General features: G+C 38.1%; 1 protein-coding gene across 8 annotated transcripts in view; it reads left to right on the top strand.

Annotated features, from left to right (window-relative positions):
* frmd4a (FERM domain containing 4A) overlaps window positions 1-17,233 on the top strand; it is a 187,244-nt gene that overhangs the window by 81,404 nt on the left and 88,607 nt on the right. For 2 of the 8 annotated variants that reach the window (XM_028451673.1, XM_028451675.1), the window contains exon 1: window positions 10,463-10,883. The exons of the other annotated variants lie outside the window; for them this stretch is intronic. In XM_028451673.1, the coding sequence (XP_028307474.1) occupies window positions 10,791-10,883 (93 nt within the window). In that variant the 5' untranslated portion in view covers window positions 10,463-10,790. Of the gene's footprint in view, window positions 1-10,462; window positions 10,884-17,233 lie in introns of those variants that run through there. 8 annotated transcript variants of the gene reach the window in all.

The raw sequence follows: 17,233 nt of genomic DNA on the forward strand, positions 1-17,233 counted from the left end.
TACTGTACTGATTTCAGGTCAGCAGTTTGTGAAGGCACATTGAACATAATCCATAATCCACAATAAATTACGATTACATTCCAATTGTGCAAGATTTGGTCTCTTCCTTTTTAAATTTATACATGAGATGTTTACTGTATGCAAGGGAACTATGGAAAGATGTATTACCAAAAATAAACTTGGGGGTGAAAGTAACTAGTAACTTTTACTTTGGGTACTATTTTATTGAGCAACTTTTTACTTGAGTATTTTATGTATGGATTACTTTTACTTGAGTGCAATTTCAATCAAGTAACAGTACTGCTACTTGAGTAGGATATATCAGTACTAGTAAAGCCAAAAGTTTCACCAGTGGTACTAGTAGACCTAATGTAAATAAAGTAGGAGGGATTATCCAGCTGCCTGATTGGTTGTAAAACTTTCAAAATCCAATGGCAACCCTGAATTTGATTTCCCCGCACCTTTATTAGCATATGATGCTAACGAGTGACACTTTTTGCTTCACTAGTAAACCAAAAATTCAGCACTGGTAGTAGGGATATCCCGACACAACTTTTTAACTTCAGATAAGATACCGATATTGCAGCCTTGAGTATTGGCCGACATCGATCTGATACAATATCAGCACGAATCAGACATACTTTTATGACTTATTTTGTAGTGTGGAATGTTAGAAAAGGCTTGAACAAGTGATGTTACTAAAACAGAGAACAATAGCCAGCAATTCAAGTTCACTTCAGTTATTTTTTACTGTCAGTATAGGCAAGGCAAGGCAAGGCAAATTTATTTGTATAGCGCATTTCATACACAAGGCAACTCAACGTGCTTTACATGATAAAACATTCAATTGTTTAAAATCAATAAGAACATTTAAAATCATCAGTAAAATCAATTCAAATCATCATCAAACACATTACATCAACAACATGACCAATCTCTCTCTCAATCATATGCAGTAGAGAAAAAATGTGTCTTTAACTTTGATTTATAAATGTTCACATTGGATGCTGACATCAGCTCTGCTGGCAGTTTGTTCCACTTCTTTGCAGCATAACAACTAAAAGCAGCATCACCATGTTTACTGTGAACTCTGGGCTCCATTATCTGACCTGTGTCCATAGATCTGAGATACCTGCTGGGTTCATACCTGACTAACATCTCACTGATATATTCTGGACCAAACCCATTCACAGATTTATACACCAGCAGCAGAACTTTAAAGTCTATTCTGAGGCTGACTGGGAGCCAGTGTAAAGACTTTAAAACTGGAGTAATGTGCTCTGACCTCTTTGTTCTGGTTAAGACCCAAGCTGCAGCGTTCTGAACCAGATGTAGATGTTTGATGCTCTTTTGGGGGATTCCTGTCAGAAGACCATTACAATAGTCCAGTCTGCTGGAGATAAAAGCATGGACCAGTTTCTCCTGATCTTTCTGAGTCATTAAACCTTTCACTCTGGAGATGTTCTTTAGGTGGTAGAAGCTGTTTTTGTGATAGATTTGATCTGACTGCTGAATGTAAGATCTGAGTCAATCAGAACAACAAGGTTTTTGACTTGGTCTTTAACTTTTAAAGATCGAAACTCAAGGTACTTCCTGACAGCAGTCCTCTTTTCCTTGTTACCAAAGACAATCACCTCCATCTGAGTCATGGTTTAGTTGAAGGAAGTTTTCACTCATTCAACAGTTTACTTTTTCTAAACAGTCACACAACACCTCAATGGTACCATAGTCATCTGGGTTCAGTGATAGATATAGTTGTATGTCATCTGCGTAGTTCTGATAATCAACCTTACAGTTCTGTAAAAGTTGTCCTAAAGGAAGGCAAAATAGAAGGGGTCCAAGAACAGAGCCCTGAGGAACCCCACAGGACATTGGTAATCTGTCAGATTCAAAGTTTCCAATGCTTACAAAGTAACTTTGCTCCTCCAAGTATGACTTAAACATTGCATTCTGTGCAACAAAATTGTATGATCTACAGTGTCAAATGCAGCACTTAGATCCAATAGAATGAGAACAGATACTTTTCCTGAAACAGTGTTCAACCTTATGTCATTGATCACTTTGATAAGAGCAATTTCAGTGCTGTGATGAGAATGAAAACCTGACTGAAATTTATCAAATATTTTGTTGAATGTTCAGAATTGATTCAGTTGGTTGAAGACCACCTTTCAATGATCTTGGCCATGAATGGAAGGTTGCTGATTGGTCTATAGTTAGCCAGGATAGTGGCATCCAGTGTTCTCTTTTTTAACAGAGGTTTCACAGCAGGTACTTTCAGGGATTTTGGTACGGTGCCTGATTGGAATGAGCAGTTAATTATCTGACACAAATGGTGGGAACCACTGAGGGCGGGGACAAAAACAACAAAAACTTATTGGAGAGCTTATATCGGAGATTTTAGATGCAGTCCGATAAAATCCGTATTCGTTTTCTGGCCGATATTGGACAATTATCTGATATCAATATCGGATCAGGACATCCCTACTGGTAGAGCTTAACTATGGCTGATATCACTGATATCAGATTTCTGCTCAAACTACTTTCTATATGCACAGCATTATGTCCCAATTTTCCCTTTGAGTCCCATTTTTTCTTTAAAGGGTTTCTATTACCATTAAGACATTTATAAAAAAAAAAAAAAAAAAAAAAAAGTGTTTTCCAGCTTTCTTGCCTAGAAACCTGCTGCAGACGATAAGTGAAGTGGATCCTCCCCTGTGGAGAAGTCATTATGATTGGTTTTGGCCTGATGATGGGTGGGCTGGGCGCGCACATCTCACACACTAAGAGAACATGAATCCAACGCTCCAGCGGCACACATAGAGGAGTACAGACAGAAGCACGCAGGGAGGACCGAGTTAAATTACAGCATCAGGGTTTAGCTTTAAAACCATTTATCAGTGTCCCCCACAATTCTGCTATAAACTAAACCCCTATCATTTGAAACATGTACACACTACCTCCCCCATTCCTGTGTGGACTGGAGTGGGGTGATCAGCTAGAGGCTATTTTCATAAACACAGAGAGAAAGAGAGGTAAAACAGAACTGAGGATGACTCAGTTGGCCGTGGGCAGAGACTGGTTGAGTTATTAGGGTGAACTAATGTAGGGTTCCACAATATGGAATTGCTTCTGCTCATTTTCTACCTGTAAAACAATAATTACATGAACACAAACGTGCTGTCTAGGCGTAAGATTCAGTTTACTGGCAATCAAATGGAAAATTCTCAAAAGTTTTCAAAAAATGGTATGATTTATTTCCCAGCATTAGGCCTAAATATGTTTATTTTCAGTGTGAATTCAATTTGGCCACATTATTGAGTCTCACTACATAACGTGTAACACCCATGTTTGTCCACAGCGCAAAAATGAAGCCATTTCACAAAAATGACTCAGGAATCTTTACATGGCTACATTTTATCAAAGGGCAGACTTTGGTTCACGTGACTACCGAGAAACATGGCCAACATTTCTTCAATTTTTATTGGAAATTATGACATATATATATTTTTAAGATAGCTTGTGGATAAACCTTACCCTTGGTTGAAATGTAACCATGTCACGATTTCAGAGCTGTTTTGGTGAAATGACTACGTTTTTGCACTGTGGAGAAATATTGGTATTACACGTTTTGAAGTAGGGCTGCTCGATTCTAGAAAATATAACAATCACAATAATTTTAGTCATAACTGAAATCACGATTATTTGTCAACCAAAAAGTTGGACAAAAAAAACAACCTAAAATATATTCTTTAAACATAAATAAAATCCTTCAAACACTAAAATCTGAATTTGATTACCAAGTGTTTTTACTGCGTTTCTCCTGCCATGTTTCAAGACCACTAGCAACAACATTCCTCATGTTGGCTTTGAGAGGGGCGGGGTGGAGGGGAGGAGCTTGCATGTACGTGGATTAAACAACTCAAAGTTAGTATTAATAGCGTGTGTGCCAAGCTTTATTATTTATAGACGTCCAAAATAGTAGGTTTGTTTTATTTAGCAAATAAAACGTGTAAAAAAAAATATATATTTTTTAGATAATTGTTTTTTCTCGATTGTTATTTTTGTAATCGTTGGGTGTAATAATTGAAATCGTAATCAAATTTTGATTAATTGAGCAGCCCTATTTTGAAGTGAGGCTGGGTTGATATTTTTCTCAGGATTCTTTTTAATCCAGCCCGACATGGTTTCTTTGTGTGTATATTTGAACCCTTCCCCCCATCAAAACAAGGGGTTATTACCTCAGAGTGTTTGACATGGTGCAGTTTAATAAGCACCTCAAAAAAGACAATGGGAGACCAGGAAAAAAAACCAAAGATAACAGTGTACACTAAAGATGTTCAATTAGAGGAGCCTATTGTTGTCAGCTCCCTGCGAACATTTCTGTCGAAGCACATTTGTCTCCGAAATCAGCAGCGCCAGATAATCTCTGTCATCACAATCAGAGTTAACATCAAGCACGCGCTTCATACGACGTGTCAGACAAAAGACGAGGAGAGAGGAATATAAACATTTCATGTCATAGTGTGATAGACCGTTCCTTCTTTCCTCCTCAGCTCTGGTTTTCTTGCGTCCTGCCATCAGAAAGCCATAGATGCCCACTGACAAAGTTTATAAATAGCCGTCTGATATTTCCCATGTAGGCCACAGTCACTCACGCACTGATGTGAGCCAGAGTACTGAATAAATCATTCTTACTGGGAATTACCAGTGCGGATGATGCTCGTCGCTCAGCTTTAACACAGTGGTGTGTGTGTGTGTGTGCGTGTGTGTGTGTGTGTGTGTGTGTGTGTGTGTGTGTGTGTGTGTGTGTGTGTGTGTGTGCGTGTGTGTGTGTGTGTGTGTGTGTGTGTTTCTGTGTTGTTTGTAGAGTATCGTTGAGCTGGAGCTGCTCGAGGTCCTCACATAAAGAAATCATAAAGGCTCACTTGGTGAATGTGGACTTTTTACTTCCTTTCGTCCTTTTAAACCAAACTTAGTGTTGGAAACCTCATGTTTTTTTTTTAAACTAAAATATCAAAGTCAATCGCTATATTGTATAAAACCAAAGAAGTTCCTTCACATGTACCTCTTTGGTCCGCACCAGGCTTCGTTTCCTTGGATAGTCCGGTTTGTTACTGGTGGTGTGAAAGCTCATTTGAAGTCTGGTCCTCTGTAAAGTGTGGGTCTGGGTTCACCTCAAGTGAAACCTGGTGTGAGAAAGCAAACCTGAACCAAATATAGGAAGTGGGACCAAAAACAGTACTTGACGTGAAACGCAATGCATCATGGGAACAAGGATACAAACAAAATTGCGTGTGTTGAACGAACTATGAACATCAAGGCCGCAAAGATTGGGTGCTGCTCCATATTTTTCTGACCAAAGCCCTGTTTTCCTCTTCTTTGCCTGAGTGTTGACAGTATTTCACTGAGATGAAGAAGAAGTACTGTAGGTGGAAGTATTCTGTCCAATAGGAGAGGGACCGTTTGGTCCGCGTGACGTTGTTTAGAAAGTTTGGTGCGCTTGGAAAAGATTAGTATGAAGGTGGACCAGAACAAATTAAAATTCACAGCCTGAACCACAGTCTTCCAGCCCATATATGTGACAGCACCCTAAGATGTATTTCAGTGGATGGAGTTAGTCTGTGGAATGGATTAGAAACAGAAATGAAACATGGTGTCAAAGTAAAGTGAAAACTGTGATATAAACTAGGGATGGGCGATAGTGACTAAAATAAATATCCCGATAATTTCTGGTATTATCACGATAACGATAAAAATCACGACAAATAAAAATGATAAATAAAAAAAAATCACAACTTAGTGCAAACAGGTTTTTTACAAACAAATAAATCTGAATACATCAACACTCGACACATTAAAAAAGGTTACAATAACTGCTGAATCAAAGAGCTCTTGAGCTGATTTTTTACGGAATATATTAGTGCATGTGGATCACTATTAGTGTTATTGTATGTAATTCATTTCTTTCCTCACTTGAAATGAAATTATTTTCCAAAAAAAAAAAAAAAAGCACATGAAAAGCACAAAAAGCTCCAATAGCATTTTCGCTGCTGACGAATCTTGTTTATTTCATATCTGATAATGAGTTACATAAAGTTATGGTTAATAAATATCTCTGATTTCCTATAATGAAACCAGATTAAGCTGATGATTTAATCATTTAGGATATTTAGGTGTAATAATCTCAGTTACATTAGTCTATAGGGACCAGCTTTGTCTCTGAACACATGAAATATAATTTAAAAATATTGCATTTCACAAAATGGGATGGATTAATAGTGACATTATTATTTATGCTAACATTTATTTCACACAACGTGTGACATGTTTAGCTTTTATTCTTCCATACAATTATTAAATCTGACCATAAACAAATCAGTGGCTCTCTGTGGCTTTATGACAGTAAGACGTGTTCTTTTTATTTGGCCTGTTCCTTATATGGAGTGATTAGCATTAGCTCTTAGCCCAGTCTGTGTGTCGGTGGGTTAGCTTAGCATAGTTAGCTTTAGTTGAGTTTCCGGTTCATAATTGATGATGCGGGTTCATCTCTGTCCCTGTGTTTGTGGAACTTTGGGTGGATCTGATGGAGGAACTTGAATTGGTTCACTTTGTTGGATTTTTATCTGGTTTTAACCAAGTAGTGGTCCATGATGTATCACAGCACGGCAGCTTCAGGTAGCCATGATGAACACCTCACACACACACACACACAGCGGTGTGTGTGTGTGTTTGGGGGGGGGGCGCCAGTGCACGCCGTGGAGGCTCTGCGGCAGAGCTTCCGTAAACAACGTGCTGCTCCAGAGAATAATAAGTTGTTGACAACAAAGGGGCAGTTTTGGCCCCTGGAACATGGTTTTTAGGGACATTCTTGGCTAAACTGAGGGACAAATGGCCCGTGGCCCTCGCTAATTTCCGACATGGGAATTTTCTCATTTATATTGTGCAATGGCATATTCTTGCCGGTGAGAATGTTTTTAACGATAAATCATAAATGATAAAATATCGCACATTCCTAATATAAACATTATGTATCTTGGATTTTGGATAGACAAAGGGTCTATCTATGGTGAATATGCATTTTTTCATGTTAATTTTATTGTCCATACAAATCCAGAGATTAATTTAAAAAGCGAAGGTATCCGCCTACATCCTTTTAGTTCTGTTTTGTTATTTCTTTTTGTCGATTGTTTGGTATTCATGCAGAAATAGCATGAACTTAATATTTGTTGATGAGTCTACTGGTTTAAAGAGACCAAACTAAACTAAACTGTTGCTGTAAGTCCTGTCACATTGATTATTGTGTATGTTGCTGATGGCACAGTGTTGGTTCCACTGTTCATTGGTTGGAAGGACTGACACACTGACTTAGCTGGATGCTAACAGTCCACTGGGATAAGATGGCCCCAAAGAGGTCACAAACTTACAACTGTTACTACTGTCATGTTAGGAGAACAAAAGTAGGACAGGTTCTCCCCGCCCATTGGCTCACTCAAAGGATAAACCTAGTGATAGTTGGAATAATATCTGCATGCATGAGCAATGCACATGCTTGATTACAGTGTGTTTGAACCTGTGTGTGTGTTTCCTCTTTGTGTCGTGGAGCAGACAGTGTAGGGAGAGAAAGCTGGATGTGCGATTTCCAAGATAATCTCCCGACCAGATGGCAAAACATCCCGTATTCCTTTTGAGGTTCCCCACGTGAGCTGGTGCTGTGGGTGCTGTTGCCCAGGGTTGGGGTGCAATTTCAGTTTTCAATTACAATCACGTCTTCAATTAACTATGTTCAATTACAGTTTAGTTACAGTTATAGTGACCTGCATTTTTTTCCCAATTACAAATAAATTATGATTATTTTTTTCTCCCCTGAAAGTCAATTATGTTCTCAATTACTAAAATCAAATTACAATTAATCACAATTACTGAGTATGACCTAAATTACCATATAACACATAACCTTCCTCTAGTGTTAGCTTTCTGTTAGCATCTCTAATGATAACGGGTGAGTTTGACCAAAATAGAAAATACACTAAAACATATTATCTATTATCTCATTTGTTTTTCATTTCAAGTTTTGCGTTAAATGAAATGAAACTGAAATTATAATTGACCGATTGTATAGAATTTCCATGCCAATTATAATTACAAAGTGAATTATCTGAACTCAATTACAATTCAATTACAATTACAACAGCAACGTATTATTTCAATGATGATTTTAATTATAATGATCAATCATAATTGTAATTAATCATCAATTACGCGATTACAATTATACATTTTAACCAGCAAGTTTGTCCGATTCATACGAAATTCACCACATGTATTCTTGACCTCAAAATGAGCAAAAAGTTACATTATGACCCAAACCAAAACCAAACAGGAAGTCTTGGGGCAAAGGTCAAAAATGGCGTTTCACCCTGGAAATGCATTTGTGTGAACTAGTCTAAGGGGTTTCATCCGATTCCTTTCAAACTCGGCCAGAACACTTAGGACCCACTGAACATTATCATTTTCCAAAGGAATTTGCGTATCTCTAACGGTTTTGGTCGTAGCGATGCCGCAAAGTTGCAATGCTAATTTTTTAAGCACGCTACAATTTCAAAAAACATATGCATATAACTCTCATATACAAAGTTCAAATTGCATCATATTTGATACACAGGATGACGGTCCATCCCTAAACAAGATTTTATGTGAAAATTACCCATCATGCCTTGCATTCTCAACTGGTGCCATTTAGCACGTCATTATAGAAAAATACGCTAAAACTCTCATATACAAAGTTCAAACAGTCTCATATTTGATACACATGATGACTGCCCATCCCTAAACAAGAATCACAGTGAAAAAATTACCCATCATGCTTTGCGTTCTCAGATGGCGCACGCCATAATAGAAAAATGCATAAAACTCTAATATACAAAGTTCAAACTCCCTCATATTTGACACACATGATGGTTGTCCATCCCTAAACAAGACTCAAGGTGAAAATTACCCATCATGCCTTGCATTCTCAGATGGCGCCACTTTTAATGGCGTCTAATGCTAACAGCTCTGGTGGAAAGACGATATGTCGTGTGATGGAGCAGGTCGCTGATGAAGAATAAACAGGCTGTGATTGGTGGGAGGGGCCTATAATGTCACCTGGAAAATTCTTCGCCATTTCCTCACCATCACATTCTAAATTCTGTATCTTGCCCATATTTTTCAGTGGATTTGCATCAAATTCACTGAGAGAGATTTTTAACTGGTTTTCTCTTAATACTGGGTTTTTAACTAATACTACTGTGTGAACAGGTCTTCTAATTGGTTTTACTGGTTTACTAACTAGGCTAATGCTTGGTTATTGCTACGTTAATGCTGTTGCTAGGTTCATGCTAATGCTAAGCTATTGCTAGCTAATGTTAATCCTAGGTAAATGCTATTGCTAGGTCAAAGCTAATGCTAGGTTAATTCTATTTCTAGGCTAATGCTAATGCAAGGTTATTGCTAATACTAGATTAATGCTAATGTTAGCCCAATGCTAATGCTAGGTTAATGTCAATGCTAGGCCAATACTTTTGCTAGGTTAATGCTATTGCTAGTCTATTGCTAATACCAGGTTATTGCTAATACTAGGTTAATGCTAATGTTAGCCCAATGCTAATGCTAGGTTAATGCTAATGTTAGCCCAATGCTAATGCTAGGTTAATGCTAATGCTAGGCTAATACCATTGCTAGGTCAATGCTATTTCTAGGTTAATGATAGGTTAATGCTAATGCCAGGTAATTGATAATGCTGATGTTATCCCAATGCTAATGATAGGTAAATGTTAATGTTAGGCTAATTCTAATGCTACAACAATGTTAATGCTAAGTTTATGCTTATGCTAAGCTATTGCTAGTTCATGCTAATGTCAGGTTAATGCTATTGCTAGGTTAATGCTAAAAAAATGTAAATGCAATAACTGTTTTTCCACCAATTTGCAGCAAATTCGATCAGACCAAACCCCGATTCCCAACATTGGGATACTCGACCTTGGGTTACTGACCCCGGCCACTCCTTTGGACCCTACGATGCTGCTCGCGGCTTTAATTGAAGATGTATTTGTAATTATAATATTCAATTGACCCCAACCCTGTCAATTATAATTACAAAGTTAATTATATAACTCAATTACAATTCAATCAATTACACAATTATAATTATGCCGTAATTGTAATTAATTATCAATTACGAGATTACAATTATAATTGACCCCAACCATGCTGTGGGCTCCGTATTATTCTCACACATGCAGGCGTCACATGACACAGGGGTGTATGCTAATTTGAGCGGCAACGTCACATTAATCCAGTGACCTGGTTAAGCCCCCCGACTGAAGGAAGTGAGTGAGGCAGAGGGAGGGAGGGAGGGAGGGAGGGGAGCAGAGTGGAGGAGTGAACGGAGGAGACAAAGCCCAACACACTCATTCACCTTCTGAGTGACAGAGGGGAGCAGAATGGCTGCTGCTTTTCCACCGCACACTGAAAGAGGAGTGGAGAGAATAACATAGGAGCGCCGTGGAGGAGGATTCCTTTCCTTTCCCTGCTTACACACACACACACACACACACACACACACACACACACACACACACACACACACACACACACACACACACACACACACACACACACACTTCTTTCTCTTCTTCTTACACACAACACACACGCACGCGCAAGTTTGCGCGTGAACCAAGGCTGTCAGGCTGGACGGGATAGCGAGGACGCCCACCTCTCATGCACGCACACCGACAGAGACGCACACCATGGTGGTCCAGGGAGCGGTGACGCCCGGGAGGACCCGGCGGCTGATGCTGAAGCTGCCGGTGGGAACTCTGCGAAGGAACAGTGGAGAGAGGGTGAGAAACTCTCTCTCTCTTTGACTCTCACTCAGTGTCAGACTTCTCTCTCTCTCTCTCTGTGTGTGTGTGAATGGGATTTTTTTTATAGAAAAGTTCTTGACTATTCTATAGATCTGAGTTGTTGGAAGACGATCGAGTCAAGAGCAAAGCTTTTAATCTCCACACTGGACCATACCTCCGTCAGTCCAAGTCTGTCAATCTTTGCCTTTCTAATGAATTCAGCTGCTGTCCTCGACTTCAAGGTTACACAGAGAAGTCTAAGTGTATGAAGTGCAACTTGATTTGCTGGCATTGTCGTAAGACATGAGATAGTAACATTTTATTGACTACAGTCATGCAGCCACATGTGTCTCAAGTTAAAGAAATAAATGTTTTCCTGCTGCGACACATCAGGATGCTTTTAGGCTGTGTTGGAAATGTTGCGCTCCGTACTATGCACTACATACTGTCTACTATATACTATAGGATGATGAGTGTTCCCATTGAATTATATTTCCGAGTTTCCCAAGATGCATTTGGAACCAACAACTACAAAAACCTGAAGCACAATGGCTAGGTTTACATCAGAGCTTTAATTCAGAATAAAAGTTAAACCATCTTTAAACTCACCTTGTAAACACCTAATCCTGAATGAAAAGGGCCACTATGAATTAAAGATAAATCCAAATTAATTGGTTTGCTTATTCTGATTTTAATTCCGAATTGAATAATTCCTCATTCCGTCCTGTCGATAACGCGCTGGTGACGACATAATCCAAGATGGTGGCCCTGACTCGCGCCGAGACAATTTATTTAATAAGATCCTTAGAAGACATGGATATAATGAAAAGAGTGGATGGATGGAAGCATAAACATGTGGACATTCACGTGGACTTATTACACACACACAGAGACATGGGCAAACAAAACAGGCTTCATCGAGGACATGAAGCCCTGCACCATGACACAGAGCTTCACTAATGATGCAAATCATCATAAAGTTCTTCTACTCAACATCTTATAGGTGGAGGTAGAGCAACCGTTGCACTAACCACTGGCTCTGATTGGCCAAAGTACGTCTTCTGTCTCCTTCTCCTGCTCAGCTGACCAAAGTGAAACGTTACATTACGTCCAGCTGCTGCTTCAGAACTACAATCAAAATAAAAGTGAAAACAGTTCCTTTTATGTGGTCTTCTATGTTTTGGCCGAAAAGGAAAGGTTTGTTGTGTGTTATTATCTCGATAGACGTGATACGTCACGTTTGCCCCCTGTCCAATCAGAACCCTTCCCAACCCCCAGACCTAAAGCGGAATTGAATAAAAGCAAATAAACCGTTTTCCATGTAAACCTCAATTCGGAATGACCATTTCCATGTCACACGAAGCAGAACACTATAATTCCGAATTAAAAGACATCATCTGAGGTTAAATATCTCCGTTAATTCTCCACCTTTGAAAGTTCTGAAAACATTTCTAGTGAGAAAGTGACCAAGTAGAATATCAACATGTGATCATTTAATCCATAAAATTTACGTAGACGCATTTTATTCACACATTTTGGAGATTTTCAGAGAGCCTCCATTGTGCTACTGATGAACCGTGCCCACCTTGCATACCTAAAAATCGTCTCCAGTATACATCAGGGTATTTCTCACATACTCAATTTTTTCATACTATGTAATGTGAACACACTCTATACTCATTTTGACATCAGACTAAGTATGAGAAGTATGTTAGGATGACATTTACAACACAGCCTTGGTGTTTGTTGCAAGTGTTTGTGAATCCGAACTCCAAATAATTGTTGTCAGCTCAGCATTAAAAGTGGAATGTGCGTGTGTGTTCGTTCTAAGGTAAACTGTAACGTCAAACTTGAAGACAGGTTTTAACCTGTCAGTGGATTCCCGTTAATTTGCTCCTTGCTGAAGACAAAACCAAGTTTCCAACTGTGCGTGTGTTCACCATGTGATCTATGACAATCGCACACAACGCTCTTTCATGTCATTTCTGTGCTATTGTGTGAGTCAGACCTATAAGTACAGTGTGTGTGTGTGTGTGTGTGTGTGTGTGTGTGTGTTCAGGAGATGAGATCAAAGAGACTTTAATGTGCCATTTGAAATATGGATGTTGATGAAACTTCACTTTCATTATTATCGCGACTCTTTGAGCAGCTGCAGCTTCTGAGCAGCTCTGCAGAGATTTGTTTCTGTTTGTAGCAGCTTTCCCTTTCATTGAGCCAGCACTAAACAACTAAAGACACTCATGTATACAGTATACACGAGTGCACATATCGTATACATGCTGTCGTGAATTATGTAGTGCAGTAATTCCCAAACAAGGGGGCGCGCCCCCTGGGGGTGGGGGAGCGTGACGTCATGGCGGTTGCTGAACCTTGTGCATGAAAAATATAATAGTTTTTCTTAGCACTTTATTAACAGAGAGCCTTATTAATGTTCTAATATTCTTATACTGTTCTAATTATGAGTTATCAATAGTTATTTTCAAGAGATTTGAAGAATACTATTCCAATCTCTTTGTTTTTTTCTTCTTTTTAATATATATATATATATATATATATATATACACACACACACATATATATAAACACTCCCGGTCATTCCCTAGAAAGGTTTTTTCATTGCACTTCATTAATAAAATAAACAGCTTTTTCATATATTTTTTTTACCCTTTTTTTAAAAAAAATGTATTTTTTTTTTTACATTTCGTCGCGATGGGGGGGACTCTGAGAGTTCTTCATTCTTCAAAGAAAAGTTTGGTACCCACTGATATAATGTGTGTGTATACAGGTTAAAAACAGTATCAAACACACGCACCCTTACACAAAGCCATGCGTTACACAAAATAGGCCCACCCACGTTGTATCAAAATATTGCAGGTTTTTGTGTTTGAAATCTTTAAAAAGTCATTTTCAAACCTTAATCAGACTGAATATAAGGTCTCCTGAAGTGATTGTCCTCATTGGGAGGAAGCTGAATATTCACTGTGGTGGTAATTTCTGCTGGTTGATTGGCTGACGACACACACATGCACGCACGCGCGCACACATGCACACACACACACACACACACACACAGTATATCCACGTTCACTCAAATCAACATAATTAATGGAGGAAAGCTGATTTTCACACACGCAAGGGAAAAGGCCTCTTTCTACTGATTGCGTTGCCTCCATTCCTCTTTGCAAGCAGCTGTGTGAAGACAGACTGAAGGGGATTACTTATTGTGATTTACATAAACTCAGTGGCATTGCTCTGCGGCTGTGCCGAAAAGAACAACGAGATTGATGTGCATCAGTTTTCACGTTGATGTGGTGAATATGTCACATTTTCTGCAGACTTTAATCAAACCATTGTTTAAGAAACTTTGAAAAACAGCTAAAATAAGTGTTCAGACAGTTTGACTTATATCCGACCTTTGCGTTGGCAGGGGAACAGACATCGGTGAGACTTAACTTTGGCTGTTCTGTCTTCTATTCATATCCTTATCAGGCCCCTGAAATGCTTTCGTTTCCATTCACAGCAGCAGTTTTTGTCCTGCTCTAACTTGTCAAGTCAATATCTGCTTCACGCAACATCAAGAGTTGTTTCAGGCCCAAAAACATGGATTCATTGAATGAATATTTCATTTAAATGCAGCTGATGGAGCAGGAAATCCAATGCTCCAAGCTGAGATCAGGTTTATAGTGTTTTTCATTCTTTTTAAGTTTTTCACATCTTTGAGCGTCTCCAAAAAGAACTTTGCAGGGTTTAGCGGCTGTGAATCCCTATCGGTTAAATAATTTCTCACAACCATTAACATTCAGTGTGTTTATTAGATACTTGGAGACTGAAGTCGTCACATTGATTTTTACCATCCAGATTATAGCCTGAAGAGCAATCGTTTAATTTACTCTCTGTATCATGCTGATAAATGCATCAGGGAAACTAAAACTTTTATCACAGCAGGGCTACAAAAATGTGATTCTATCTGATTTGAGGGTCACATGATCAACATTCCAGTCAGCGTTCAAAATTTGACCAATCTGGGCATTACAGTAACACAGGAAACAACAAATGGTTTGTGTTTTTAGTAGGGATGTAACGATTCACTCAACGATTCTCTCACGATTTATTTTACAAAATGGGACTGTAGACAAATAATGATTGAAAAATATTCCTTTAGAAAATACTGTATTATTTTCCTTTTATTTTTCATTGTCAAAATAATCCCTTGATAAACTATTCAGAACAATGCAATTTAACTAAAGATAAATCTTGAATGAAATAAATAAAGGAATAATACAAATGAAGAAGAAGCCTATTAATTTAAATTCTGGTTCTATAGTAAACAATGCAAAACTGCATAATAGTTCTTTTTCTTTTTTAAAAGTGCAACTGAAAATATATTTTGTGCCTTAACAATTGGACTTTAAAAAAAAACCAGTCTACCTTGTATTTACAGCAGATATTTGTTTGGACCAGCAGAGGGTGCTGGTAACCCAGTGGGCGGTTGGCATGCAGCTATTCTGTGCAGTGAAGAAGAGATGCTATGCTAGCAGACAGAGCTAATAGAAAAATGTGACTTTTACAGATATTCACGTAATATTACAGATATTCTTTCGGTGCTAAAGGGGTAAGGAATCATTTATGAACATGTTTAAGAGTAGAAGGCGGCCAGAAAGAAAGTAGTAGCAGATTCCGCCCGAAGCTTCAGCATTTGGACAAGAGAAGGAGAAATATAGAGTGCCATCTGCTGTTTGAAAAAAGTACTGCGATTCAATTTTCATAAAATCAATATCAACCTTGATACCTATGAATCGATTTTTAACTGCCTTACAATTAATCGTTACATTCCTAGTTTTTAGTTGTTGTTTTGTGTATTTTTGTATTAATTTTGAATATTATTCTTATATTTTCTGTGGTATGTGTGTGTTTTTTGTTGTTTATGTGTTTCTGGAGTTATTTTTGTCTTGTTCTGTTATGATTTTATATAATGATCTGTTATTTTGTCTGTGTTTTAGGAGTCATTTTGTGTGTTGTAAAGTGTTGTTTATTATGTATGTATCTTGTGTAATTTTTGATTAGTATTGTTGTTTTCCTGTATAGTTTTTTTTAAATGTTTGTGTATATTTGTTGCCCTTGTGTATTTTTCTCTAATTCTGTATGTTTCTGTGGTCATTTTGTGTATTTTGGTCACGTGCCCATGTCTTTTTCAACTTTTAAATCAAGACTTTTCATCATCATTCCTTCTTAAATATCTTTTTAAAATCATTCTTTCATATTGCGACCAGTCATATTTCTCACCCCTGACACCCGGACAATGTCAGTTTTTATCATTATTTGCCTTTGATCTCCATGGAGACACTTTGAAGGCCAAAATATGGTGTTTTTAGGTCAGTCCAAAAACAAGAAGCAACAGGACCATCACAGATGCCCCTGGTCAGAGATAAACACATATTTGACAGTTTTTTTTTTGTTTGTTTTCCTTTGACAGAAAAAAATCACTTTGAAACCAAAATTTACTCAGAAAACTGGATAATTTTATAGCAAAGTCCAAGAACTACATGCACGCTTATGAAAAATGCTGTAGTTCTTTATTTTCTTTGTCTTTGTCTTAAAATGTTTTGTTTTTTGGTTCAAATATACTTGTGAAAAAATTGTCTTTATGTAAATGTAGCTAAGAAAACCTGATGCGTGATGTAAAAGTTATCCTATGATATGTTTTTGAGTTGATGAATTTGCCAGTTAGTGTTGACAGTTTAAACAGCTTCTTTAAAGGGATGTTTTCAGTTTAGATTACCCTAGAGCAGACTGATTAGGATTATCCCCTTTGTTATCCCACTATCATGTTAAGCTGCTGAACTCTTTCCTGAAATTGGGACCTAAATAAATAAAGAAAGGGTGGAAAAAAGCCCAGTTTATGTGTTTGGCTAGGCTATGCTGGGATTTTAGGGATAGGAACTCTTCTCCAAGGGAACATGTTGTTGTCAGAGGCACTGCGGGGGAGCAAGGGCATGTTGGAAGGAGGGGTGAATCAATGTCACGGTTTACAAAAACACATTCATGAGCGGAATAGGAATGCAAACAAACAATACATGACTGTAATTTAGTGCTGCGGGGCTAAAGAGCTGGAAGCAATCAGCCAATACGAATCAATCCTCGTTACCTTTAAACACGTCGTCTCCACCAATCACAGAGAAGGTCATCATGGACTCTGGCTGATGCTAGGCTTGTTTCACATCAGGATAATCTAATCATCAGAGTTAGCCTCAGATACAATAGTGGAAGAGTTGGTACAGAAAGTTCTATAATATAATTGACCTGTTGGCAAAAACCAATCAAACACCTGCTGTAGTTTGATCTACTTT

The sequence above is a fragment of the Gouania willdenowi genome, chromosome 6, assembly GCF_900634775.1.
Source record: "Gouania willdenowi chromosome 6, fGouWil2.1, whole genome shotgun sequence".
In the NCBI taxonomy this organism is placed as follows: Eukaryota; Metazoa; Chordata; class Actinopteri; order Blenniiformes; family Gobiesocidae; genus Gouania; species Gouania willdenowi.